The 26,403-nt window shown below is 50.2% G+C and overlaps 9 protein-coding genes across 9 annotated transcripts; 5 read left to right on the top strand and 4 right to left on the bottom strand.

The window, feature by feature from the left end:
* Positions 1-696: 696 nt before the first annotated feature.
* ASPSYDRAFT_53213 (endopolyphosphatase) lies at positions 697-2,701 on the bottom strand (the record flags this gene model as incomplete). Its single annotated transcript, XM_040848648.1, has 2 exons — positions 697-2,483; positions 2,536-2,701. The coding sequence occupies 2 exons, from the start codon at positions 2,699-2,701 to the stop codon at positions 697-699; spliced, it is 1,953 nt and encodes a 650-aa protein (XP_040707344.1).
* A 1,832-nt stretch (positions 2,702-4,533) lies between these two features.
* On the top strand, positions 4,534-5,573 carry ASPSYDRAFT_38108 (DUF3237 domain-containing protein). The gene is made up of 8 exons (XM_040845647.1): positions 4,534-4,623; positions 4,678-4,705; positions 4,765-4,799; positions 4,860-4,999; positions 5,058-5,073; positions 5,126-5,228; positions 5,293-5,312; positions 5,367-5,573. Exons 1-8 carry the CDS (start codon positions 4,582-4,584, stop codon positions 5,487-5,489), a joined length of 507 nt encoding a protein of 168 aa, XP_040707343.1. The 5' UTR covers positions 4,534-4,581; the 3' UTR covers positions 5,490-5,573.
* A 1,394-nt stretch (positions 5,574-6,967) lies between these two features.
* On the bottom strand, positions 6,968-7,696 carry ASPSYDRAFT_83590 (N-terminal protein methyltransferase; the record flags this gene model as incomplete). The annotated part of the gene is made up of 1 exon (XM_040851240.1): positions 6,968-7,696. One exon carries the CDS (start codon positions 7,694-7,696, stop codon positions 6,968-6,970), a length of 729 nt encoding a protein of 242 aa, XP_040707342.1.
* Positions 7,697-8,842: 1,146 nt separating this feature from the next.
* Positions 8,843-10,162, bottom strand: ASPSYDRAFT_38105 (emp24/gp25L/p24 family protein). The gene is made up of 4 exons (XM_040845646.1): positions 9,857-10,162; positions 9,504-9,711; positions 9,241-9,428; positions 8,843-9,178 (listed from the first exon to the last, which is right to left on the bottom strand). Exons 1-4 carry the CDS (start codon positions 10,049-10,051, stop codon positions 9,161-9,163), a joined length of 609 nt encoding a protein of 202 aa, XP_040707341.1. The 5' UTR covers positions 10,052-10,162; the 3' UTR covers positions 8,843-9,160.
* An 874-nt stretch (positions 10,163-11,036) lies between these two features.
* Positions 11,037-11,600, top strand: ASPSYDRAFT_140218 (uncharacterized protein; the record flags this gene model as incomplete). Its single annotated transcript, XM_040841026.1, has 2 exons — positions 11,037-11,321; positions 11,394-11,600. Coding segments are annotated over 2 exons (492 nt in total), but the record flags the coding sequence as incomplete, so codon positions are not given.
* Positions 11,601-12,087: 487 nt separating this feature from the next.
* bgt1 (1,3-beta-glucanosyltransferase Bgt1) lies at positions 12,088-13,715 on the top strand. The gene is made up of 4 exons (XM_040845645.1): positions 12,088-12,656; positions 12,745-13,002; positions 13,063-13,223; positions 13,289-13,715. Exons 1-4 carry the CDS (start codon positions 12,400-12,402, stop codon positions 13,522-13,524), a joined length of 912 nt encoding a protein of 303 aa, XP_040707339.1. The 5' UTR covers positions 12,088-12,399; the 3' UTR covers positions 13,525-13,715.
* A 1,253-nt stretch (positions 13,716-14,968) lies between these two features.
* ASPSYDRAFT_191007 (putative myosin class II heavy chain (MHC)) lies at positions 14,969-21,799 on the top strand (the record flags this gene model as incomplete). Its single annotated transcript, XM_040843642.1, has 1 exon — positions 14,969-21,799. One exon carries the CDS (start codon positions 14,969-14,971, stop codon positions 21,797-21,799), a length of 6,831 nt encoding a protein of 2,276 aa, XP_040707338.1.
* Positions 21,800-23,137: 1,338 nt separating this feature from the next.
* Positions 23,138-24,779, bottom strand: ASPSYDRAFT_140225 (putative RNA export mediator Gle1; the record flags this gene model as incomplete). Its single annotated transcript, XM_040841027.1, has 3 exons — positions 23,138-23,908; positions 23,976-24,188; positions 24,297-24,779. The coding sequence occupies 3 exons, from the start codon at positions 24,777-24,779 to the stop codon at positions 23,138-23,140; spliced, it is 1,467 nt and encodes a 488-aa protein (XP_040707337.1).
* Positions 24,780-24,987: 208 nt separating this feature from the next.
* ASPSYDRAFT_241140 (uncharacterized protein) lies at positions 24,988-25,851 on the top strand. The gene is made up of 2 exons (XM_040844132.1): positions 24,988-25,750; positions 25,822-25,851. The coding sequence occupies exon 1, from the start codon at positions 25,196-25,198 to the stop codon at positions 25,673-25,675; it is 480 nt and encodes a 159-aa protein (XP_040707336.1). The 5' UTR covers positions 24,988-25,195; the 3' UTR covers positions 25,676-25,750; positions 25,822-25,851.
* The last annotated feature ends 552 nt before the right edge of the window (positions 25,852-26,403 follow it).

Genomic DNA, 26,403 nt, shown 5'->3' with positions numbered 1-26,403 from the left:
CTCAGCATCGCGAATAATCAATAATAATGCACTGTTAAGTGTTAATTTATTAGTTGCGCCGTCCTTTCATGCTAATTTTAGCAGCCCCGGCTGCCGCGGCCAATATGGCTCCTTTCTCCGATGCAATGACGAGCCGACTCGAATACGAGAGTCCTGACCAAGGTCTTGCTAACATGCGATGTGCTGTTCACGGCCCCAATCGACGCATGAGATTACGACGGCAGCACAACTGAGCCTGAAATAATAGTAGTCCACGAAGGAAGGTTAAGTTAAACATGCCATCGAGACTCTTAAGTTGACTCTAACCATGGAACGCTGCGGGCGGGCACCATCGCTTGATGCCTTAGGCTCTCAAGTGCTTCCATAGTTGCTTATTGTGGCCAATCAAAACTAGGAGCTGCTGTTCATTGAGTCTGATCCTTCCGTGCTTACCACGGTATATGCTGTTAAATATGCAGTTTCGTAATATTTTCGATAATACTACTTATTAATCAACTGAAGAGAACCTCATCACATAGCGATTATGTACATACAGCACCGCTCAGTGGTCTATAAAACGCGCAGATATTCATATATTAAACTCCATAAGTATAGCTTCCACCCGACGTTAGAAAAGTAAAGTATATCCGTAATCGCTCGTAAATGAATGCCAAAAAGGCGGGGGAATAATGCAAAAGTAAGACGAGAAACGCAAATTTATGCTTCAATGTCATCAAGCTCGTCGCCGCCCAACAAACCAACAAATGCTCTATCCAAGAACGTCCGCCAAACTCGGTTCTTGCGGTGCTTTTTCTTGTTGTTGTTCTTTTTCTTCTTCTTGCCACTGGTTGTTTCTGACTCGGAATCATTTTCTGCGTCAGATGCGTCTGTCTTCGAATCCAGGTTGGCAGCTAGTACTGCGTCCTCCTTGCGGGGGTTCTTGCTTGCAATGCGTTTGGCAAGCTGGAAGTAGCTGCGTACTGTGAGGTCCTCCATCTTGTACACTTCATCTTCTCTCGTGTCGTATTCGACCTTATACAAGTCTAAGCCGTCGGCTGCGCTTTGGTTGCTTTCAGAGATAGCTTCGGGCCCCTCAGCCTTCTCGCCATAAATCTCCGTGAGATTGGCATAATACTGAGTGTAGCTGAGCCATGACAGTGCCTGGTTCGAGTATGCGGGCCCGGGCGGAGTAGTTTCCGAGGGCTCGTCGGGGACCTTGAAGTTCGGCTTTTTCTTCTTGTCTTTCCTGTTCTTTCTATGCTTCTTTTTCTTTCTTTGTTCGTCGACGTCATCTGGAGCATCGTCCTCGGTGGCTTCTGGCACAAAATGCTCGAACGAGTTGTTTGTATACGGCACGTCCGCCCATATTGCGGCGCCCTCCAAGCCCGTTGTGTTGTACTCGACCACCCTGAGAGTTGGAAAATAGTTGGGTACCACACTAGGAGACACCAGCGAGACACTATAACGTTCAGCGAATGGGCCGCCGATTTTCTTTAAGAATCGTCGCTCCTTCTTTCCTAATATCTCACTTGGATCACCAACCGAGGCCTCAGAAAAGTCAAAAGATGTGCCATCTGGTGGTGTCGGCATATCCCCCCAGTCTGCTCTCAAACTAGAAAGATAGCTTCCGCGAGACTGCACTATGAGGCTAGGGTCGCTCGGCGTCTCTTCGCTCGCCGCCAGGATGTCCACGTCCCGGCTATCCTGTAGCATAAAGTGGTCGACATTCATGTGGCCATAGACGCTTCCGACGACGACATCCCGGAAGCGGTTTACAAACAGTGCGTATTTCTGCCAGCAGCTCTCATCCCAGTTGTTCTTAGTACCGGCTCTTGCAGGCGGCACATGTCCGATAAGAATAGCTTTCATCTTGCGCTCCCGCAAGATCTCAAGCTGCACACGTAGCCATTCCATATGTTCGTACCCTGGTTCCGATTTCGCCGCGCAGCCATCGACTGCCGAATTGGATTCGTAAAAGTACATCGTGTTCAAGCTAAGCGCGGCAAGCTTGTCTGGGACCAACTCCGCCAAGAACCACCCGCCTTCCTCAAAGCTATGCCGTTGGTGCTCGGGAATAAACTTGGCCCAAATTTCCGTGAACCTCCTTGTCCACCGGTTCGGACCCTCTTTGAAGATGTTATGCGGCATGATATCATTGTTGCCAATGGTAGGGATTATCGGTATTGAAAGGCCGCGAGCGGTGTCCGAATCCTCGAAGAGGTCTATGAACCTGTTCGCCAGGAGCTCATTCAGGTCTATTATTTCGTCCGCAGTCCGAGGAATTCTCTCATCGTTGTCATGCCGCGCCGAATCTCCCGTCCAGAGTACAAAGTCGATCTTCCCCTTGAGATTCTTCTCAACCCATCGGAATGTTTCGTCGATAAGCGCTGTCGGTGAGTCGCACTCGGTGCCCTCTGCGCCCAAGGCGCCCGCTGATCCTTTACCCCGATGACATGTTTGCTCCTCCGTTGTTCCTGATTTGTAGTGGGTATCTAAATGGAAATCTGGACGTGGTGAGCCAGTGCTTCCTTGATGATGCGGAATTCGCGGAAATACCTGTTATATGAAGAAATCTCCCTGAGAGCTGCCCTGACGTGTCTGCCTTGTCTACCTGGGCGTCAACGTTGCCCAGAACCTGCTGCTGTTCTATGATAGGTACAGCAGACGTGCAGGCAGCAAGGCCCAGACCGTAGAGGACCGGGAGAAGGCGCGGTGGAATCATTGATACCTCTTTGTCGATGGAGAAGCACCGTCTCCGCGGGCAAACGATGTAGGAGTCAAGAGCGATCGATCATCAGCATGGATAGGGTCGGTTCGGGAAAGCCAGAAGCTCAGGCAGCCGGAACGTGGGACAGAGACACGCGCGGCAGAAAAAAATATAATGAGAACCGAGCTACGTCACTGGCAGCAATCCCGATTAGGATAAGCGTCCGTTAGGCGTCTCGAGTCTCGACTTTCGACCACACCAGCGGGCAGGGAGTTTAATCCGTTATATACTTGACATCGAGTGTCGTTTTGACTCTCATCTGATCAGACGAGACAATACTGCTTCTGTCGCGACAGTTATTCCCCTCCATCTTGAATACCTCCCAACGTTGCCAACAACCTGTCCCTTCCTTCGCTGGCACCACGTGCGCGGTTCTGTGGACTGGTTCGTCCGACTGAGGGTCTGCTGATTGCTCGTTGGTCAGAAAGAGGCAGATCCGGAGGACCTTGTGCGAAGTCCATGTGCCACGAAGCGGTCTTGGAATTTTGAGACACAGCGAATTCGGGGCTCGGTTTCATGTCGTTATGGTTGATCTGCCTGATCTGATGCAAGGGTTATTTGTGTGCTGAATAACCGCCCCTGGAGACCGCTGAGGTCGCCTGCATCGCGAAGAGCCAACCAAATACAAGAAACAACAGGGCTCAAATAGCGGCTCTTGAAATCCAAAGAAAGGTTGATGCGTATTTCAAGGACCCGCCACATCAGTCTTCTCTAGAATACATGCCCCTCATTTGCCAGGGCGCCCTAATTTTGTGGAGGACCGCCATGTGCTCTGGTAAGCGGTGATTCAGCCAGAGTACTTTATTTGGTCTCGAACCTCATTACCAAGATCCGAAAACACGGTCCCCAGCACGATATGTTCAGCGAATTCCCATTCGTTTCTTCATTGGCTTGGTGACGGTATGTAGTTAGGTTGTCTGATAGTGCTACCCTTGCCGGCAAGGAGAGACCGAGCCCCATCCTCACGGCTGCGTCAGGATGGCGATTGCCCCCGACCTATATCGTTCGTCCATGAGGCCTTGCCGTATTCCACCCCCGATTTACCGAGACGAGTATCTATATCCACCATCCTCCATTGGATTCTTGTTGTGGTGTAGGTTATAGGTAGTTTGAGATCATACATCTCGGTTCAAGTGGGTTCCTGGCCTCGTCGCAAAGGCTTCAAATTGTAGAACGATATTTATAGAAACTCTTGAGACGATACGTGCGAGTCCCAGGAGGACCGGACATTCCCAGCTCCCAACGGATCACCATCCAGTTCGCGAACGGGGCGCTGGGACCCGAAACAGGAGCTTCGGCTCTGTTATTGATGTCGAACCCCTATCAGGTCCTGTATAGTCTGCCATCATGATGATGAAGCCAAGTACACGTAGGCGACCGAAATCGTTCTGCTCCATCATGCCTATAAATTGTCCGCTTATGTGATAATTGGATAGATGAGGGACTCATGTTATCTTGCCAACCCCATTAATGAATTTATCGATGACACAAAGGCTAGGTAATGCCATGCGTGGCCTTCAATGGGAAAGCCAGAGATAGACACTAGACCTTCGCTGACAGGCTGGAGAGACGACCCGAGTGCCGATCTGCCAACCGACGGAGACCTGCAACGGAAATGGAATAATCAAAAGCTCTTGGATGAAATCCAGGCACATATGATTCTGGACAAGTACCGTGGAAGCTTCAGCTCTATCCAGCGGCATTTGCGGATCACATCATGACAGCCCCTCATCGTGCGGGGTTGCTATTTATTCCCGAGCTTCCCCTCCAACGCTCTTCAACTGTCAATTTGTCGTCATTATCCCCTCAATCTTCAAGTATCGAGCTCATCCATCATGTCTGAATTCCCCAGTATCCAGCCCGCTTTCACCATTAAGGCACGTAGCTTCCAGCACTCTTCGGGAGCCCTACTAATAACCTATACTATACAGATCGCGCTCGACCCTGCGCTTGCAGTCGGTTAGCAGCTACTAGACCACGCGTCTAACATAAGGCCAGTAATTGACGTAACACAACAGGTAGCGCTTCCCGGGGGGCAGCCTTACAGGTCATTGTGAGCATCTTGAACCAAACTCGAGCGCACAAATCTAAATTTTCTAATAACGCGATACAGCCCTTCTCTAGCGGCACTTTCAAGTCGGCCGAAGGCTTCTCTCCCTCCCTCGATGCCGAAATCGTCGGCGTTGGCAATGACTACATCCACGCCGACCCAGATGATTCGCGTCTGCGTTTGGACGCTCACGGTACTATCAAGTATGCTGCTTGCCAGGGATTAACGTATAGCTGCATGCGCTAATATGCCTTAACGTAGAACCCAGGATGGCGCTGTATGTCTAGGTTGATGCACTATCAAGGGTCTAGACTAATCGCTGCGAACAGCTCATCTACGTTAACTACACTGGTGTCGTCACGGTGGGCGATGCCGAGTCTAACATCCTCACTGGTAAAACTACAGAAGGCGCGACGCCTTTCGGCAACTCTTGTGAGTACTGTATACTCAAGTATCTCTTTTGGGATCACTGAAGCTGATATTTGGAAACTTCTAGTCACTCACGTCACTTTTGAGGTAACATGAACCCAAAAGGGTAGAACTAATTAGCTTGCTAACTATAGCTGGCAGACCGGACACGAACGCTACAAGGACCTTGAAAACCGCGTCTTTGTCGGCAAAGGCCGATTCGTTGCCGAGAAAGGCAAACCGCTTAGTGTTGAGTACAGAGTTGGCCAGGTTGTGCATGCGTAAAGTATGGAATAACCGTGGCGTATACGAAGCAGTAGTAATTACAGTGAATGTACCGATTCTAATGAAACGAACTTTCTCAACAACGTCCTACCCGTAGCTCGAAGCCCTCTAACGTGCCAGTCGTTAGTTGTTCCTTCTAGGGGGATTAACAGGGTATGAACCAGGAAGGTGAACTAAAAAAGTCGTACGGAGCCCTAGTCCTTCGTCTCGACGCTCTACATCAATGGCTAAGTGGTGCGTTCTCGGCCCTAATGAATACCACCTGACACCAGGGCACATCTCGCTTTGGACTACTATCTAAATTTACGCTTCCTCTCGTACCAGTCTGAGGGAGGCTTATAAGAAGACCTCTGATCTCCCTTCGACCCTCTTCCTTCAACCCGCCCAGTCTAATCCTGTCATCTTGTACTACCCCGGCCGCCGTCATGTTGATCTGACCGTGGTCCTAAACACCGGATCTGCGCATACATAGAATACGACTAAGGACTTTCAACTTTGTCTCATTCTCTTCACCAACTCATATCAGACCGAATCGTATTATACTCAGGCACCATCGAAACGTGGCTGTCTGAGCTTGGTGATACTCCAGAAGGGGAAGGTGCAGGGTGCACCAAATAAGGAAAGAAATATTCTCTGCGCAGGTGGCTGCCCCTGCAAACGGGCACCTAAGTAGTATTAACTACTGTCCATGTCCTTTTGCGTCAAAATTGCTAAATTCCTTCGCGATTTCGACGCATTGTCACTCAGCCTTGACTGAATATTGAACGCTCGCACTTATACTCCCATAAACAGACGGTCAGAATACAAGACAATCGAAATGTCGAGCCCGGCAGTGGCAACCGGGGTAGACGCGGGACTTGACCATAACTCAACGGCTGTGCTCACTGTTGTCAGCTTGATTATATATGGCGTTGTTCAGGCTGAATGTCAGCCTTTAGCCGCCTATTTTCGGCCAAGTACGATTTTTACCCTCGAAAACCATTGGCCCTACTAGCTAACCTGACGACAGAAGAGATGCCATTGTTTGAATTGATGAAGAAGGGATCGTCTGACTGAAAATATCCGAGTCCGCAGGGCTAATATCAAATTATAACTCCCCCGGATAACCATTTCAGATTCATAGGAAAAATTGGGCCTTTAACCTACTAGTAGTAGTAGCAGGCGGGGGTATAACGGCTCTTGTAGTCTTCTTACAGCAACCAAATTATCGCGCACAGTATCCGCCAGATTCTCTGCATCCCGTACTCTCCGCGGTACGCAGTGCGACATCATCTCAACCGATGGGTCCGAGGGAGTCAACCACCGCAGTGCGTTCTGTTGGTGATAATCGGTGACCGGCAGCGCAGTAAAGCCATTGTTCTAAGTGAAAATAGGCCGTTGTATATGTATATATATAACCGCAAGTGATCCAAGTAGCGAGGGTCCATAGTGTCCCGAAATATTAGGATGCTGATGGGTATTTTCGGACCGCCAACGCCCTAAGTCTTCGGCCGCAGCGCATAAAACCGAACCGGCAAAAGCTTGAAATTCTTCGGAAACCCCGTTTGAATCTCCGATGTAATGACCCTCATTCCGGCGTCTTCAAAAAGGGACCGGAACTTGGCGTCTGTCCGCGTCACACTGCTGTCCTCATCGTCATACATATCATGCCCTTGCAGGTCAGTTGACATGTTTTCCTTCAGCACAATAACCCCGGTTTCCGTCAAAGCAGCACAGCACCGCTTAACAAGCTCAACCACTTGGAGATCGTTCAAATGTCCAATACAGAACTGGATCCATATCAAATCATACTTCTTGTCCGGATTCCAATCCTCAAGACCAACCGTATAGATATCCCCAATCACATTAGAGCTTTTGAGAGAACTCTCCGTTATAACTTGCGTGAATTTTGCCACAGGCTCAACAGCATCAACCACATCACATACTTGGCTAAGGAAGCCCTCTGTTACTCGTCCAACTCCAGCCCCACAGTCGGCGGCTTGATTGAGCTTCCCTTCAGTCGGGCAGCCGGGTATCAGTCGCCGGACTTTCCCTAGGAATGTCTTTGATCCTCTGAGGTCGATGCGAGAGTACCAGGGATATGCACCTAGCATTCCGAGCATGCCACCTGCTGTTGCGGGGATGCTATTCCAGTAGTCGATTGACGCCGAGGGGTTAATGTTCATGTCGACTCGGTCTCCATCCTTGTTGGGCTGTTCGGACGACATGGTGAGAAGTTCGATCAGATGTACAATGTTTCAAAGTAAAGACATGAATATCAACATTGAAGTATGGATTTTGGAAAATGTTTTCTGTGTTGAGGTGAGGTCACTTTGCTAACCATTTACGGTAATAAATGCCCTTAGTCCCGATTTGGATGTATACTATTAGTCATCATATAGCTGCGAAGGGAAAGCCCTAACTAACTAGATGGCCTGCTATGGTCAGCAACATCTACAACCTCCACTGTGAATTGGACATATTCTCGATCAGGAACAAGAGAGACTTTTACTTCATCATACCGGCCTTGCTGATCTTGGAGAAAGGTCAGATTTTCTGAGGCATCCAAGGTGCTTGTGTGTTCTTCACCAAATACCTTTTCACGAGGGTCCATGACCTTGGTTGGAAGCTCCTGTGCCTCTGCCAGCCAATTTCGCTTCATATGAATATGTGCCAGACTCGGTTCAGCTGTCAATGTTTCCGGGTTCTCTGGTTCCAGGGTCCCTCGACTGGGGGCGTTGACCAAGACATTTAGTCCGCTTCAGCTCTCCCCAGTTCTAGAGGTAGTAGCTAGATCCAGCATACTATTCAATTGTAGTATGTTTGCCCCCTAGACTCTATTGCCAAGTGCCAGGATTGATACCTGATGGATTTCAGTCTAAGCCACCGCAAGGTTTCTCAAGGCAGTCAATGAAGTGGTATGAGGCCCGTGGGATTCAGATATTTCATGGCCGGTATCAATGACCTTGGGATGAACCTCCATTTCTATTGCGTCTACTTGATACTAGAAAGCACGCTTAACAGGTTGATTACTATAGCACCTGTCGTTGCTCCTGGCCATCTACCTGCAAGTTTAGTTCTAGTTAGTATGCCTCTTGACCTCCTCTATTCTTAATCCCCAACTCTCCTCCTTCTATCGATCATGGACACAGCGGTATGTATCTATGTATGTTACTGAGTCGTTCTTCAGCACCACCCTTGTCTGGTTCGAGACAAAAAGTCAAGGCCATTATATCCTTCGACTTCACCGGGGTATGGATGGCGGCAGTGACGATTGTCTTCTAGCAATTTTACCATGGCGGTGTCTATTTGTTGGGGAAGAAGGGAAGAAAGACGAGAATCAGAGAGAGCGAGTAGAACAGGAAGCCCTGTTTCGTGAGTCTTGGTAGACAGGAAGTCTGTCTAGCTTTTGTCAAGCCATTCGAGAATGCATAACCCACTGAGAGAGCAGTATAATCCCGCAGGCTGTGTTTGTCAAGGGCCTGATTATTTATACCTAGTTAGTAAGAGAAATTGGAGTTTTCGGGGTCATAAGTCTCCCGGTGGATCTAGTAGAATTCCCAAGATAAAATATATAGATCGTTCAAATTATCGTACTCCCATTTGAAAGCCCCCAAGGGCAGACAAAGACATGCATGGGACTAGTAAATAAACAATAGCCCCTCTTCTCGCTCATGAAACGTAGACTACACTTAGACAACACGCTTGACCTATTAAGCTCGCCGTTAGCATTCAGCATGTCACAATCAAAACGAACGTTACAAGAACTTACCTCAAAGAATCTCTTCAGCCACCAAACCTGGAAAACACCCTCGCCAATAAGCACCGCAAGCTGGAAGATACTCCACCACTTGACGCGGTTGTTTGTACTCTCGGCCGTGTTCCGGTGTACCCTCTCGCGCACAACAATATACGACTGCTCATCCTTGACCTGGGCCAGGTTTTCCAAAAGTCGGCGGACTAATAACCACCAGAGATTTTATGTCAGCCAGGAGTCCTTTGCGCCCGTAGGTTCAATCCGGTGTTTTCTCCTACCTTCAGTCTCCAGGGGATCCTGCGCCATTTCCGATTCCGGGACGTAGACGATTCCGTGCACATTGAACGAAACTTCCTTCGAGTTCGAGGTCCAACCCTCATTACTGAAGCAGTAGTGGTATTTGCCGTCGTTGTGCGCGGTGAACGAGTAGTCTTCGGTCGAGACAGCTTGTTTGAAGTATTGACGGTTGTTCTGGGGGTCCTCGACCTGCAATTCCGCAAAAAAACACAACAAATTAGTTATTTCGTAAATCGGTTGAGGTTGGCGGCGGATAAATATGAGTTAAGGAAAATTGATGATTGCCATCTTGTTTGGCGACCTCGACCAATTTCATCCGCGAGGGGCTACATACCCAGAAATCAATCTCAAGGTTTCCGCTTCCTCCAAATTCCCGGTCGCCGACCTGGAACGAAACAGTCATCTTATCATCCTTGTGCAGTGTCTCGTGGAAGCATTCTCGTGAGTGGGCGCGGAGCTGGATGTTGTGTGCAGCGGCGGCAGTAATCCAGCTCAGGCCGAGGAGAAGAGAGGCTGCGGAAAAGCGCATGGCGGGCGTATTTTATTTTGCTCTCTTGCGATTCTAGAATTGACGCAGATGAGAGTAAAGACGGCAGGATTGGAAAGCTCCGGTGTCGAGGTTGTATGGGTTCGTGGTGGGTTAAATGCTGGTTGTGATTGACGCGCAAGGTGGTCTCTCAGGTTCACTCCGGGAATTCAAGACGCTCGGACCATCTCAGCCAATCGCTGCTCGTGACAAGCGGCCGATTCACATGGATGGATTTCTGTTGCTCTACCTTGATATTCATTTGAGAACTGAAGTTGGGATGCACTGCTAATGTATGTAATTGCATGGATTTCTTATCTTTTGAATCAATCTAATGTGTTGGTTTTAATGGTCCCTGGCAAACGATGCCTCGCGTCTGATCTACACAAAATCCGCATTCTATAGCGCAACACCCAACCCAATCCATCGGAACCATCATAATATCCATTGCACTCTGCCCTGCCCATGCAGGAGCCACCTGGGAAGTATCAATACGTCTAGGCAGCGGCGAGTCATTGTCTGTTAGACATACGGTAAATTGTCCCCCCTCAATTGTCGGAAACAACGATGGCCTGTGCCTTCCCATAGGTCGACAACTTATTTCCACGAGATTTGGCTTGACCCCTAGCCGAAGAAGATCATCTTTAAGTCTCTTTTTACAGCTGCACTCGTTAGCCCTAACGAAGCGATGCCGGTTCTCATATCAAATGGCAAACCATTTCGTGTGTCGTTCATGTCGCTCCTGACCGGCAGTGTCCGCGAAGGAAGACCGAGTCTTCGATATGACACCCGGAGTGTTAGTGCCAATTTCTATCAGGTATTATTTTGCCTTGTTCCCAGAGCAGATGTGCTAGCTACAGTGCACTTCATTTACCTACCGGTTTAGGATATTCCGCGAGCAAGAGAAAGGTCGAAGTGTGGACAAGCAAATTTGGGAATTCGTAGGTCACTCGAAGCCGTGTGTAAGCTGCTGTATCTATCCTGACACTCGAAAGACACCATTCAATGGTCGATTGAAGACGACAGAGTTCTTCGAGAAATGAAGGCATCCAAGATATCGTGGGAGCGAATTTCAATGGTGATGGATGATAGACCAACCGCAGAACTAAAGAAGCGCTGGATCGATATCCAAGACGGTAAACACAAAGGCCGCGAAGTCCGCAAGATGTACGGTTTGGATGAGGTGGACTATGACTGGTACTTTGATGAGGAATACAACAGAGAGCGCCATGTGTCGTTCAGCCCATCAACTGATGAAGATGAAGACGAAGATGTGAGTCAATACACGAAGCTTCGACATACTTCTACTTCATGTCTGAAGACCCATTGATGTTGACAGACTGAGGATGACGACGACAGCCTCCCTAGGCGGTCCAAGACGAAGAGGGTCTACTATATCGATAACGAATTCACCCTTGACGAAGTGCTCCTCCTTCATCAAATCGCCGCGGATTGGAAGAAGGACCGCTGGGAGACCATAAGTAGTCGGTTCAACGAGAAGACTGGCCGAAACATCAGTCCGGCTCAAGCAAAATCGGTTGTCGATGGTTAGACGCAGAGAATAGGGATATTAAACACTCTCATGTCTCAAGCCGTGGTGTGTGGTTCAGAGTCAGATAGTTTATTGGAGTGGAACACTGGTCGATGTACTCCAATCACCCAATGTACACCATTTTGTACTTAGAAATTGCATTTTGTCTGTTTTTATACTCCTGCAAGGAGTCGCAAGTCTGTGCCGTGCCATGGACACTCGTGGTCCGGGCCCTTAATTCTGAAAATAAGGAGGCACTGCGGGCTGTTAAGGAGAGCTGCTGGAGCTTATTTTAGACGAAGATTGTCAAGTCCAGACCGTCGACACAGATGAGCGAGACCCAAGAATAGAGCAGGGCGAGAGGGATCGGAGGGCAAATTTAACGAGTTCAAGTAAGGTGGAAGTGGTGGGGATCCAAGCCTGCACTGCGAGACCCTTGAGTGGTGGTGCCTGAGTAATGTCGGCTTCATCGGGCATAGTCTGTTTCAGGAGTCGCCAGGGACCGAGCAGGGTTCAATCGTCTGTCTCCCTTATCCAACATTTGATTGTCTGTCTGGACGTTTATCTCCTGGACATCACTCTCGTTTTCGAATTCCGTCATTCCTTTCTTTTATTAATTTCATACTACGCTCCTTATTTGCGTCCGTTGCTCAGCTGATCAGACCGCTGAGCACTCACTTCTTCGCCGGCAATAAACGGCGCCCAGGAGACAATCCGATTTCTCTCCCGTTCAGCAAGATCGAGCTCCGACTGGGGTCTCTCCTCTTTATTTTCACACTATCGCAAACGAGTCAGTACCCTTTGACGTGATACCTCCAAAATGCGTGTCGCCGGCCTGGTTACTCTTCTGGCAGCAGCCGTGCCCGCTGTCACCGCACGGGGAACTTTTGGCCTTGCTCTCGGAAACGAAAACCCCGACTCAAGCTGCAAGTCCACCGAGGACTACAAGAAGGACTTCGATGCGCTGAAGGATTTGACAACATTGGTTCGTACCTACTCGGCAAGCAACTGCAACACAGCAAAGAACATCGTTCCAGCTGCCAAGGCCAAGAACTTTAAGGTCGTGCTCGGTGTCTGGTACTGTTTCCCTGATACTTGCATCGTCAATTAGTGTCCTGTTTTCGGACCATGCGATAGGAGCTAACATCTATACCCCGCATTCCAGGCCCGATACCGAGGAGTCTTTCAACCAAGACTTTGATGCTCTGAAGAAGTCAGTTAAAGGCAACGAGGATGTCATTCACGCGATCACCGTTGGCTCCGAAGCCCTCTACCGTGGGGATATGAAAGCCCAGGATCTCCTGAAGCGTATCAACCAGGTCAAAAAGGAATTCGATGGCGTCCAAGTCGGCATGGTGGACAGCTGGAACAAGTTCGCCGATGGTACTGCGGACCCCATCATCCAGGGCGGTGTTACCTACTTGTAAGCAACTTGATCGAAGATCCGATGTTCGCCCTGTTCGCATTCGCTAATTCCAATCAGCCTGGCCAACGGGTTTGCCTACTGGCAAGATCAGGATATCTCCAACGCCACTGCCACCTACTTCGACGACATGGCCCAGGCCAAGGCCCGTATCGAACAGGTTGCTGGTGACAATGCTAAGAAGATCCGATTTGGTAACGGCGAGTCTGGCTGGCCTACTGGTATGCTCCCGTTTGGTTTAATCCAGGCTTGTTTTTAGGCTAATCTAGTACTAATAATACTGTAGATGGCGGATCCGACTACGGTAAGGCTAAGGCCAGCACCGAGAATGCTAAGAAGTACTACAAGAACGCCGTCTGCCCTATGCTCAACTGGGGCATTGATGTTTTCTACTTCGAGGCCTTTGACGAGACCTGGAAGCCCGACAGCGTTGGCGACAACGGCGAGCCTATGGACGAGACTCACTGGGGTCTCTTTACCGACAAGCGCACAGCCAAGTTTGATACGTCGTGCCCCAACTAGAGTTGTATTTCAAGTCGAGAAGGTTCGGGGTAGACGTTAGATACCTTGATTTTCTATAGTCTGGTTCGGTGTAACATATTATATCGCGATAAATACGGAGATTTGGTTTGCTTTTTCTGCATAAATATGAAGAAATGGTTGCACCATTATTCATGGTATTAACCTGTAATTTCTAACTCGTTGAAGCGTGCGATGTAGCCTCCGACCGGTATTATTCAATGTATGGTAACGGTTGGGCGGGAACCGTGGTTCGTAGTGCATTTTACCCCTGAGTGGGAGACACGAACCAAGCACGGCGCGTCATTATTGGGGAAGGTTGTTTATGGGGTTCGACCGTTCGACCTCCAGCGACATTATTTGCGCGATTCAGGGGTTCGCAGGGATAGTATTAATTCCAACGGGAAACCATCTCTGCAAAGTCAAGTTTTTCTTTCTCTATGGAACCATAAAGTAAGACCCTGCTTTGCGTAACTTCGTCTTGGGTGTCAGCGACTGAGCAACCGGATGACCGATGAACATCCTGAGGCAGAAAGCAATGAACACCGCGCCTTGCCTCGGTCACGTAGATGGCGGTGAGTTGGCAGCGAGCACAGGGCACAAGAGACTTGACTCGAAAAGTACGTCAATTAACCGGCTTTTCGTTCCTTATCCAGTCGTAGTGTGGTACCCAACAGTCTTAATAATTTCGGAGGTTCAACGGAATCCGCGGTCACTGGCCAGTCGAGTCCAGAGGACGGAGTTCACTTGCTGCTAGTGGGAATAAATCAATAAAGCCTTAAGAGCCAAGGCGTTCTGCGTAGCTTTGGGCTAAGAGGAGTAACGTACGGTAAAATACCTTCTCGTGGTCTGGGTTTGGCCTGAAGATTGCCCGGACTGCCCGTTGTAACTTGTGACATAGTCCAACCCCGATAGGCAAAACGGCAAAAAATAAAGAAAGTCATCTCCCTCAGTCCCAATTCTTCTTTTTTCCATCGTCCAACCTCGATCCGGCTGTCCTTCGCGTATGCGCCATGTTCAAGCCCTTCGCATACCCTAGGTTTCTGTGATCTGTTGTTCATCATTTTCGTCGCTTTTTGTTGCTGTCCCTCTCCCCTGAAGAGCCCCCTCGCTCCCAGTACGGGACCGTTCCGCCAAATCGCCCGCGACTCATCCTAATACACGTCTCCCACGAACCGTGCCGCGTCTGCGTTGGCGTCTGTGAGGGTGTTTCGAGTGTCCTGCGATAACCGATCGACAACGAGGTGGAAAGTACTGGTGGTTTGAGTTCCATGCTTCAACATTCTGGACACTAAGGAGAGCAGCAAGCAAGTGCTTGCTGCAAGAGTCGACACGGAAGGTACGTCAATGTGTTACACTGGGTAGGGTCTGGCATGCTGCATCTCTGCCACCCAACAATGTCTTCAATTCCGACATTCATTATTACACTCGCATGCGATCGTATGCCATGGCCCCCAAACTAATTCGTCGTCTTCTCCCGACTTCAGATCTAGATCACCCCGTGTCTTCCGCCAATTCGGCGCTGTCCCCCCCACCGCCGCATTCCACAAACCCGTCTGGCGTCCGTGACACTTCACACTTATCGGCTCCACTGCAGTCTCCTTTTCCATCACCAGGTGTGTCGACTCGCTCGGCTGCTGGATCACCTGGCCGGCCAACCTCTTCCGGGAACCGCAGCGTCGGCCCCAACCAGTCGTCGACGCTCCCTCTTCTCCCAAAGTACTGTGGTGTTTTGGACTCATCCACCACTTCCCCGGAGGACAAGAAGGCGGAGAGCAGTATCTACTACACCACAGCCTGGGGTTCGCCGTATGCCGCGCCAAGTCCGCGCAGACTCTCGTGGTCATTAAGTCAAGACGCTGGTGCTGATCGTGAGTCCGGAGATAGTTCTCCTGTCTCGATCCAATTCGGTCTCGAACCCAACAGGCCTGATATACTGCGCAACCTTGAACCGTCGGTGAAGGATTTCGGTGACGGTACTCTCGAACGCTCTCCAAAGCGAGCAAGTAGAAGAGGAAAGTCGATACAGGATTTTACACAGGATTGGATCAACCAATACCTTACCGGTCAGCCGAGAACTGAACGAAGCAATTGGTTAAGTGACGACTCCGGTAGTGAAGCTCCCTCGTTCATTACGGCCGCGAACCATTTCGCCGACGACGCATCGGACGATTGGCTTGGTCTCGAAAACGACTCCCACGACCAGGATCTATTGAAGACCCCAACTCTAGCTGACTTTGTCAACCGCAAGGCTACGAGTCGACGAGAGGTAGGACCGGTCCGCAAGATCAAGGAGTCTCTTCACAAGAGAGCCGATACTCTTCGACAGGAGGACTTCTGGGGATTCGCGTACGATAAAGATCCACAGTCAATAACCATGACGGAAACAAAGGAACCACAAGCCTCTACCGAGGTGGAACACAAACCTTCATCGCCAGACGATAAGCCCTTGCCGCCTCCACCGGCAGACGACAAGGAACAGTCTTCAACGGCCGATGCTTCAAAAAATACAATCCAAGCGGATACCAGTAAGGAGCAACCAACTGAGAGCAACCCCACTCCGCCTCCCAAGAGACAAAGAAAAAAGATACCATGGCGTGGCAAAGGATGCATTATTGAGCTTCCGATGTTTGACAAGAGAGGAACAGAAGAGTCTGGGTATCGCCTCTTGACTGCTGAAGATGTCCAACGGGGGTTACAACAATGGGAGGAGTTAGGGTACGACGTTAGCGGCTTCAACGTAGGCGCAACAGAGGATCCCTCCAACCTTGAGCTCGGGGGTGCAAGTCGCCCGCTTTACCCTGATGTAGCTGACTTACAGGATGAGATAAAGCCGGGAAGCTATACCGTTAGCTTTCCCAACAAAGCGCGTTGGGATGATTATGTCAATCAGCTACAAGAAGAGAAGCTACGGGCCTTGGGCGTGTTTGGAGGCGACGATGAACCCCAACCATCCCCATCACCTGCTTCGGGATTGAACACTATGACTCCGTTCCCTGGCCTCGTTTCATCCCCACCAATTCCAACTGCGTCCGCGGCCAGCAATCCTCTGTCAATGCACCATCCATTCTCACCGCAGCTCACCCAGGCAGGTAGTATGAACGGTGGCATCCCATCCTTAGCGTCACCCGCGTCACAATTCGGTATGCAAACACCATTCTATGGTGTGGACCAGGGCATGGTGCCTGGGTTCCTTCCCTTCCAACCCACCCCTCCAGCACAGGGAACCCTTACGCCCCAAAGTTTCGTCAACTTGCGTCAAAGCGGCCCGAATTCCACGATTCCAGGCACTCTCTCCAGTCTTACTTCTATGTTGTCTCCCGTTTCTCCCTTAGCCGATCAAAACACCTTCCATCCTGGCCTGGGTGATCATACGGATCAACAGAAGGATGCGTTCGATGATCATATCAATCATCAAACGCAGGATAGTTTCCATGAAGACCAACTCCGTCCGCTTCGCACGCCTCCACCAAACCCGGATAATTTCCACGCGTCGACGGTAGAGATCGCTCAGCCGACTCCTCGTGGCCATAGCCGCGGTCATAATCTTAGTGAAACTCTTCAAAGGGGTATCGACCAAGTCACACCCGATTATCACCTGGAGAACTCTATTGAAAGAGAGCTTGATGGTGGTGAATACGATCCGATCCAACACAACCTTGGCGGGCCGGACATGTTGAAATCTAGGTGGGCGTTGCCAGAGACCGGCGCGCCTCAACATATGGCCCAGCACCTGAACCACTTCTACGGGGACAGTTATGACGGGGCACCTGCTCACGAGGGCTCAGATATCGATACCAATCCTAGTTTGTCCGGGACACCCCGCCGTAATGGATCACTCACCCAGCATATTCCTTGGCATGAACCAAAGCCCAGCAATGGGTCGTACTCTGGCGGACACCGTTCGAAACTCTCAACTTCGAGTCTTAACGTTGCGGCCAAGGAGTTCTCGCCGACTGGTCAAGTGGCTCCGCAATCATTGCCTTTTCCGCAGCAAAACTCCTTCCAATTTCCGACATTGGAACACTCCGTGTTTACTTTTGGAGCTGGATCGAGCCACCAGCCTTCTGGATCTGGGCGGCTCAATGTTGCTGCTCCTGCGTTTACTCCTGTTAATACTGACACTGGCCCTGGTGCCAGCCAGGACAGTGAAACCCGAGAATTTAAGTTTTCTGCCCCATCTGCTCCTTCTCTAAATGTCGCTGCGCCAGAATTTAGTCCGGGTAGGACCAAGATCTTTAGCGACATCGACCTCTCAGAGATTACCAAGTCCGCCAAGAAATCAAAGGCGATCCCCATCGTCCGCCCAGATGAGAAGGAAGAAGATAAAGACAACGAGAAGGCGAAGGAGGGTAAGGATGATCGTGGTCGGCCAATTCCTACCGATCGTCATAAACGTGCTCGCCGTGGTGCCGGTGATGCCTCCGATGGCGAGGCTCGCTACAGCATATCAAACCCCCTGGGCGAAGCCAATAACCTCCAGCCTTCACAGCCATCGAACGCTCCTCATGCACCTGCTGCGGGCAAGGAAAATGCTCTTCCTGATCAGGACAGGGGTCTTCCTGTGGAATTGAAGGAACCCTCGGTCCAAAACGAGAACCCCATTGAGCGCAAGGATACCCCGGTGAGCGAAGCCTCCACTTGGGCTCCTGAAGAAACTAAGGTCAAGGACGCAAACGTGACCCAAGACACAGCCGAGCCAGTTGAAGCACAGCGTAAGATTTTTGATGTGGGTGTGCAGGATAAGCCTCAGCCTGAGCTGCCACAGGACAAGCCTGTTGCGCAAAACGAGCAAAGCCAGCCAACTGAGAAGTCTGAGAAGCCTGAGAAGCTTGAGAAACCCGAGAACAGTCTCCGAAGATCTATCTTTTCGGCTGCCGCTAGAACATTTAACTTCAAGCCGTCTATTGCCGAATTTGTTCCATTTGGTGCCGAGCCACCGAAGCCTCCTCCCAAAGACGAGCCGAAGGAGGAAAAACCGAAGGAAGAACAGCCAAAGGACGAGAAGCCAAAGGGCCTCATGTCTTCCCGTTATGCTGTTGCGAGCCCTCCACCCTCCCCACCTACACGACAATTATCCAGTGAGCTCACAGCTTCTGCTGATGTTAACGTGAAGGAAGATGCTCCTGAAGATACCCTACAAGATGCTGAAGAATCTCAAGCAGACAAAAAGGAGGAGGATCAAGACTCCCTTGACGAAGACCAGCTCAACGCCATCATGGATCAGCTTAACGATGATTCTGACGTCGGGGTTGAGCGTTTGAGTACTCCCAAGCCCGCAGATGACCTCCCAGAACCGGTCCAGGGACCATCGAAAGAGAAACGCCATGTTCAAGCGGACGACAGGAGTGAGCCTCCAAGTCCCAGCCCTGGAAGGGGTCTCATGCCTCATAATCTCGATGTGCCCAAACTCGACTTCGACGCGCAATCTCAGTTTTCGGCCACTCCTACGAAGGGTGCCACCTCCAACATCCATTCCCCTGTTCGCCAGCTATTGAGCCGGAACGAACATATCAGCGACTGGGACGATGTGATTTCTTCTGGAGAGGAGGTCAAACTGACAAACCGAAGCAAGTTCTTTGATCATCGTATCAATGAGCTCCTGGGCTCTGCTATCGACGAACGCCTAAACCCTCTAGAGCATGCACTAAGTGGCATTCAGCAATCTCTTACGGTTTTGTGTTCCGCACCTCCCCAGAAAACCTTGCCTTTACGGAGTACATCTGCCGAATTTGACAGCGATGCGGACGATGTAGAAGGTGACGCGGATGATGAAGATGACCACGAAGAAGACGCACCCCACAGAGCGAGGTCGCCACTTCATCAGCGGGAGCGTAAGCTCGAGAAGCTTAAGAATGTTGTTCTAGAAGCTTTGGCCTCCCGCGAAATCCAACCTGCTCCCGAACAACCTGCCATCGCAGAATTAATGCAGCTTCGCGACAGCGTCACCGAGCTACACAGCCTGACGGTGCAAAAATTGTCTCAGGATACGACTGCTAGCCTAAGAGATATGATGCAAGAAGTGGTCGCGAGTCAAATCAACCAGCGTTCACGTTCGGACGCTGAGGAGATCGGAGCTGACAGCCTTATGCTCCAAATCAACAGCTTGAAGGATATGTTACGAGGTGCTGATGAACGTACCGAAAGCGAATACAAGAAGCGCAGACATGCTCAAGACACTATTGCACAGCTCCAGCGACTTCTTAAGAATGTCGAAGAAGAGTCTGCTCGTCATAGTGCGGCTGCTGAATCTGCTGAAGCTCGATTACTGCAATTCCAGGAAGAGAAGATGCCGTACTACCAGAATATCCAGCAAAGGGCGACTACGCTTGAGAAAGAACGCGAAACTACTCGACTGACACTCGACGAGCTGTCTTCAAAGAACATCTCACTGCAAGGCACAATCGATGAGTACCGATTGGCAACTGATAGCGCCAGGCGGGAAACTGAGGACGCCAACGCTCGATTGGAAGAGGTTAGGGCTGATAACCACATCCTCCGCAACACGGTGGCCAACATGAAGATGCGCATCGAGGACGGTCTCAACATCCGCCAGAACCTCAGCGAAAAGCTCGATGGTCTTCAGGATCAAATGGTAGCTCTGACTGGAGACGTCACGAGAGAGCAGTCCTCTTGGCGACGCAAGGAAGAAGAGTTACTTGCCAAATACAGTGAGCTGCGGGCGTCCCATAACCGTGAGACTAAATTGCGAGAGCAGCTCGAACTCGATGTTGCGAAGTTGGAAGAGCAGGAGCGTGAAGCATCGAAGCTGAGGTTCATCTTCGGACAATCGCAACACGAAAACGAAAGGCTTGAAGAGCTCGTGAGTGAGTTGAGGCAGAAGAACCAGGAATTGGATATGAAGGCAGCTCACTTCGAACGCGAGTTCAATGAAGCCCGCGAGAGCAGCAGAGTTGAGATTCAGCGTACACGCACGTCGCTGGAGACGGACCTCGATGCTTCTAACACCCAGGTAAACATTGTTCGTGCTGAGCTAGAAGCCCAAATCGCCCGTCTTCAGACCCAGCTCGATAATGTCAAACTGGACAGCGACACATCACGAGAGCGCTATGAGATGCTACTCGAGGAGGCACATGAAACAAAGGCCACTGCGGTGGCCAGTGCTGTCGAATCCAAGGAATTTGCTATGGACGAGCAGCGGAAATTGCATGAACGTGTTCTCAATGACCTCAGGGAGCGTCACGCTCGCGCTCTACACAACTCCTCCGAAGATAGGCAACGGACAGAGACCCATCTTATGGAACGGCTGGAGTTCTCTGATGACAAGGTTAAGCATCTCCAGGAGCGAGTGGCGCATCTTGAAGAGAAGCTCGAGATCACCCAGTCAGCAGCCCGTGCCGCTGCCGAAGCTGCTCAATCAGCCAAATCTGCTGGTCCGATCACAGCCTCGCACTCGAGCTCTCCATCGATGTCCTTCAACCAAGGTACATCAGCACCCGAGAAGATTTCACCCCAAGCGTTGCGGGAATCTATTCTGGTTCTACAGGATCAATTGCAGCAGCGTGAAACTCGCATCGACGAACTCGAAAGCGAACTCTCTGATGTCGACAAAGAGGCTCCTACAAAGGTCAAGGAGAGGGATACAGAGATCACTTGGCTGCGTGAACTTCTCGGTGTCCGTCTTGATGACCTCCAAGATATCATCAACACCCTGGGACAGCCGTCTTTCAATCAGCACTCTGTGCGTGATGCCGCTATTCGGTTGAAGGCAAATCTTCAGATGCAACAGCAGGAAAAAGAGAGGGCCATGAACGGCCAGAGCTTCCCAAGGATGCCCTATCTATCTGAACTGACTGCATCCCCAAAAGCCCTACCTTTAGCGGCAGCTGCGGCATGGGGCAACTGGCGCAAGGGCAGAGAGAATCCGAACTCGAACGCGTCAGATCAGACACCCTCAAAATCAAGCCCTGCGGGCACTTTCCTCTCAGGGCTTCTGACACCTCCCAACTCGAATGCACGACAGGCTAGTCCCAACAGCAGCACCCCAACAGCTCCTGGTTGGAGACGGCCATCAGAGAGTCGGCCGCTCAAGAGCTACGACACCACTCCCCGTCCATTATCCTCTCGTGCTGCCGGCAAGATGCGAGAGCCACCGACCACTCCACCGCTTCTTCGAGGGTCCAGCTACGACCATGATGCCGAACCCGCCGATTACGCACAGTCTTCCCTTGAAGAAGACGAAAGCACCGCTGATGGGTTTGTCTCAGCCTCTCCCAAGGAATTGACAGACGGCCCATTTGGCCCACAAATAGCATGATAGACTGACAGCCTGTACCTCCCCTTTCTCTCTATTTCCTTTGTTAATTTGCATGCCCAAAGTCTTTCAAGTTTTAAACTCTTGAATTGGCGCGTTTTTGAATTTGACCTCCCCGCTTCTGAAAATTCCAGCTAGCTGAACTTCTCTTCTTGTATCTAATAGCAGTGTGGAGGGATCTATCTCCTTCTCACTTACCCTTTTACATGTTACTCTTCCGAATGTTGTTGTCATTACAGTTTACACCAGATACCACCTGTTGATTCTGATTCTTGAGTTTTGCACCTGACCTATATCTCTCTGTATAATGCTTGTCCTTCTCCCCGTCACACAGGAATATTTAATACTAGTACCTACTATAGCTCTACCTTCCCATCCTTGTCACTCACTGGACTCGAGACTACCCCTTCTAGATTTTCTATTTCACTTCCTATACTGATCCCGGATGTTTATACCAGATCGAATATTGAGTTTCAAAAAGAAATTTCTTGCCCCTATTTCCTTCTGTCGTATGCCTTAGCTACTCCCGTTTCTTTTTGAGATTAATATCGTGTTTCAACTCCTTGCCTAGCTGGTCTGGTTTAGGTGTTGCATATAAATATTGGACTTCATTCTGATACCCCAAATACAGCCTCAGGTTAATCTTTTGTATAATATGATTTAGAAAAGCCAACCATAGCTTATTCACAGTTTGTGCTCCTTAGAAGACCGCATCTTGAAAAGGTTAATTGGATGTACTAAATGCTAACTGGAACTTCAAAAACCTTTCGTAACATAAATACTCGCTTCGCTTATTCTAAATGCTTCCAGGATATATTTATCCATGATATACACATGCATGTCTCTGACGCCCCATGGGATAATGGAGGATAGGAGGTGCTTCGCTCCTCCTCTGTTTCCTTTTTTTTTTTGAAATTGGTAGGGCAAAAAAGTGGCTTCAAATCGAGGTGTGAATTTGGGGCATCATTATTCGTAATTGAGAGGCGAATCACCGTGCCTCGATACCGAGGGTGTTATCGTCGAGTACTAGGTTCCCTCCAACTTGAGTCGGCCGCAGCTTGTGGCAAGATGGTCAAGGTCAAGCCATCTGCGTAACTTGTATGACACATAGTTACAAAGCGGGGTGCGAGGAACAATTGATTGTTTCCTTTAGCTCGATGTAGGCTGTGAGGGAACTCAAGCTGCGACGGTATTGGCTCAGACCGACATATCTTTGCAGCCGTAAAACGTTGTCAAATCCCTCGTGCGTGCGATTGCACGGTTCCTTGATGCGAGGATTCAATCCCGCGTTGAGGAACTAGCTTCTTCTAACTGGCTATGAAACTGCTGGTCGTTGGTCCGTCATATGATGATATGTTTTTCTCGTTTGTAGAGGTCCTTAAGCAGTTTCAGCTGGTTTACTGCCATGCTTTGACGGGGAAGGTTTGGTGGCAGTTCAACAACGGCTTTCCGCATCACCGCCAGACCGATGTGTCCGAAAAAGCCAACAATTCTCTCCGCCGACGACCTCAGCATTGCGGAAAGCAAGGTTACGTGAGTATCCTGAATTTCGCTGGCGGGAATATTGAGTATCTTATGCATAGATGTCCAAAAGAGTGTATTTGGGAACGGGTTCTTGCGCTGAGTCCTGCCAAAATTGCGAAGAGTCAACGCAGCGAATCCGGCTCCCAGCGCGGTCATCCGATCTGCATGGGCTTGCTCGCTGACGAATGGGCCGTCCGGTCCTTCGCGCCACCATCCAAGGGCACGTCTTCCAGATTCGGTTTTCTCGCTGCCATGGAAACCCCAGAGGGCGGGACAAATGACGCGGTATTTCGCCCACAGGATATCTACCATATGGTAGCCTTTGTAGATGAATGAATCCATGGAGAAAATCTGGGCGGCCACAATTCCAATTGGCTCTGCATGGCCCTGGTTAATCGACGCTTCTGTAAGGAGTGACGAAATCAGGGACTTGGCGAGGATGTTCAGGGCATATATCAAAAGCCCCGGCACTTTATTATCATCAGAGTTCGCTATGTTTTCAGGAGGGAACGCAATAAATTGGCGAACGTCGACAGACGGTTCAGCGATTGAGGCGGCTTTCTCGAGTGTAGTGCGGATTTCTTGAGTCTAGAAGTAGTGAAACATGGTCAGCGCGAGCAAACTTTGGATCTATGGAACCCTCCTCAAAACCAACCTGGTTCTTGTTTGCACCCTTTCCTTCGCGTAACTGGCCAACGCATTTCTTGATGGATCGTCGCATGTCTCCCATATTTTGCTTGATGATTGGATTCGTTTTCCCCTCATTTCTGAGGTACTGGCGGAATTTTTTCAAGTGCTGATGTAGTTCAACATAGCGCTGGTGGATTTTGATCTCATCATCCGTCAATCGGCCAGCACCGAGCTGTTTCTGTCGCGCTGCTTGCTGCTTCTGCGCCGCTTCTTCTTCCTCCAGCCGTGTAGCTTCTTGTTCGGCTTTCTGGGCTTCCTCCTGCCGCTTTTTAGTCTCCTGCTCCACGCGTTCCCGTTCTTTGCGCTCTTTCTCTTCCTGCTCTATCCGTTTCTTCTTTTCCGCCTCCTCTGTGGCTTTCCGTTTCGCCTCTTCGGCAGCCTCCTGTTCGGCCTTTAACCGTGCGAGCTCTTGCTCCTTGCGTAGTTTCTCTGCCCTCTCCCGCTCCTTTCGCTCGGCCTCCTTTCGAGCTTCTTCCTGTTTACGGCGATTCTCTTCCTCAACCGCACGATTGTGAGCTCTCAGCGTCTCTTCGGCTTCTTCCAACACTTCCTCATGACGAGCGGCAACTTTATCGAGCGCTGCATTATGCTGGGCTTCGAGTTCGCTGTCCGCTTTGTCGAGGCTCTCGTAAAATGAGCGACGTTCGAATGCTTTGACCTTTTTCAACTCGTTGTTGTGAACGCGCAGCTGCTCCAGATCTCTGGTCAGATCAAGCATAAGTTGTTTTGAGGGACTGTCCATCTGGGACGGATAATTGGATCTTCCCATCGTGTTAGAGGTTACCAAATAACGCGCTCAATTAAAGTCGGTATCGGACGCGGTTGGCCGGGAAATGGTTGGATATTCTCGGTTCATAAATATCTAATAGAAAGATATATACCTAGACTGAATCATAGTCTGAACGAGGGCGTTGAGAGATTCTTTGCTTCACTTTTTAGATATCCCGCTTCAGGGAGCGAAGGGCAGAATCAGTCCGAACGGTCAATCGTTGTCTTTGGGAACGAAGTATCACAGTTGAGAATGGTATAACATCAAAGAGCGAAGTTTGAATGGGTAATGGAATGAATGGCCTGGAGCGACGTGGACCGGCAGGGATTGGGTTTAATGTTGCAGGTTGTCGCAGAGTAACGCCCAGCATGCGGAGGTTTGTTCGTCGGACTGCCTAGAAACGGACAACTTAGCTAATGGATCAGTCGATTCGAGAAGACAGCCGGATAAACACGCTCTTTGTTCCAGGCTTCGCAAAGAGGAGATGCCTCTTAATACTAGTGAATGAAAGCTGCCGAATGAAAGCGCGATCTTCGATCTGTACCTGTCCGTCGTTTGGGACGCGGTCCGTTTTTTGTTCCGATGGACTCGAGGCCGGCTTAGTCAAAAAAGCTCTAGTGGTCGCCGTGGACCGCCGGAGCTTTTCTGTGGCAGCCCGCGTCGCCCCTGCGGAAGTGGGCACTGGGCACTGGGCTGCCCTGCGACTTGCTGGGTTTTCTGGGCTGTCTGGGGTCCTCCTCTTGTTCCAGTGTTCCTTGGTCCCGGACGGGGCTCTTTACATCATGACGGCCATCATGAGATTCCGACACTTCGGTTGGCCCCTATGGGTATTCTCCGGCGAATGGACCCTGGAATCCGCAAGAGAAAGCCAGAGAACGCATTCACCTTGCCGTTGAGTCCTCAAGGTCTAGAGCCCCCAAAAGCGAGCAAAACAACACCTGATCTCTGTCTCAGGTTGAAGGGGTCTTCGGGTCTGTCCAAAGCTCCAGTGGGTCTGCGAACCACCCGAGTCTCCTTCAGCAACTGACCGTTGTTTCTTCAGGGATCAATTAATATAATAATGCCACTCATTAATTCAGCCATAGTCGGGGGCTCAGATGCTCGCCTAGGGCCTTATTATGATAGTTATCTGGCTCAGGAGGCGTCATTCTCTCTCGATTTTACGAACGCCATGTGCTCATAGCCTGAAACGTGATGATACGGGGGTTAGTCGCCCCCATCGAAGATCCAACTCAGCGCCCTCTTCACACAGCCAGTAAAGCGTCGCGGCGACTTTATTGAGGATCCAAGGGTGTTGGCGATCCCCCCGATTCTTGAAATTGTGAACTTGTGAAGTTCCCTCTTGAAGCATGTCGAATCGCAGGGTTAATCGGGATACTGGGCCCAGCAATAGCATCCAACTGTCAAATCCCGCTCGTGACCGTGAACCACGAACCTATGAAGCTCCAACTGTGGTACCTCTGGGTTTAGCGACAAGTTAAACTGCTCACCCAGCCACTGCTCCTCCGAGACTTGACAAAACGGTCTTGTCGTGATCTCAGCCATTGGAGCGCCATCTAAGCTAACTTCTGAGAAACGACGAATCCAAATATCAGCCTCTGCACCTGCACCTGTCAGGCTTCCC

Source organism: Aspergillus sydowii, assembly GCF_001890705.1.
Source record: "Aspergillus sydowii CBS 593.65 unplaced genomic scaffold ASPSYscaffold_1, whole genome shotgun sequence".
Taxonomy (NCBI): Eukaryota; Fungi; Ascomycota; class Eurotiomycetes; order Eurotiales; family Aspergillaceae; genus Aspergillus; species Aspergillus sydowii.
Note: the sequence above shows the minus strand (reverse complement) of the source record. Positions and strands in the feature narration are given on the sequence as shown.

Bases quoted from the DNA above. Each gene is read 5' to 3' on its own strand.
- ASPSYDRAFT_38108 (XM_040845647.1), top strand. From the start codon at position 4,582: ATGTCTGAATTCCCCAGTATCCAGCCCGCTTTCACCATTAAG. The intron at 5,229-5,292 runs GTGAGTACTGTA...GGAAACTTCTAG, and splicing joins GACGCCTTTCGGCAACTCTT to TCACTCACGTCACTTTTGAG. The intron at 5,313-5,366 runs GTAACATGAACC...TATAGCTGGCAG, and splicing joins TCACTCACGTCACTTTTGAG to ACCGGACACGAACGCTACAA.
- ASPSYDRAFT_38105 (XM_040845646.1), bottom strand. From the start codon at position 10,051: ATGCGCTTTTCCGCAGCCTCTCTTCTCCTCGGCCTGAGCTGGATTACT. The intron at 9,712-9,856 runs GTATGTAGCCCC...GCGGAATTGCAG, and splicing joins ACCTTGAGATTGATTTCTGG to GTCGAGGACCCCCAGAACAA. The intron at 9,429-9,503 runs GTAGGAGAAAAC...GGTGGTTATTAG, and splicing joins GGATCCCCTGGAGACTGAAG to TCCGCCGACTTTTGGAAAAC.
- bgt1 (XM_040845645.1), top strand. From the start codon at position 12,400: ATGCGTGTCGCCGGCCTGGTTACTCTTCTGGCAGCAGCCGTGCCCGCT. The intron at 12,657-12,744 runs GTACTGTTTCCC...CCCGCATTCCAG, and splicing joins AAGGTCGTGCTCGGTGTCTG to GCCCGATACCGAGGAGTCTT. The intron at 13,003-13,062 runs GTAAGCAACTTG...AATTCCAATCAG, and splicing joins CAGGGCGGTGTTACCTACTT to CCTGGCCAACGGGTTTGCCT.
- ASPSYDRAFT_241140 (XM_040844132.1), top strand. From the start codon at position 25,196: ATGGATCAGTCGATTCGAGAAGACAGCCGGATAAACACGCTCTTTGTT.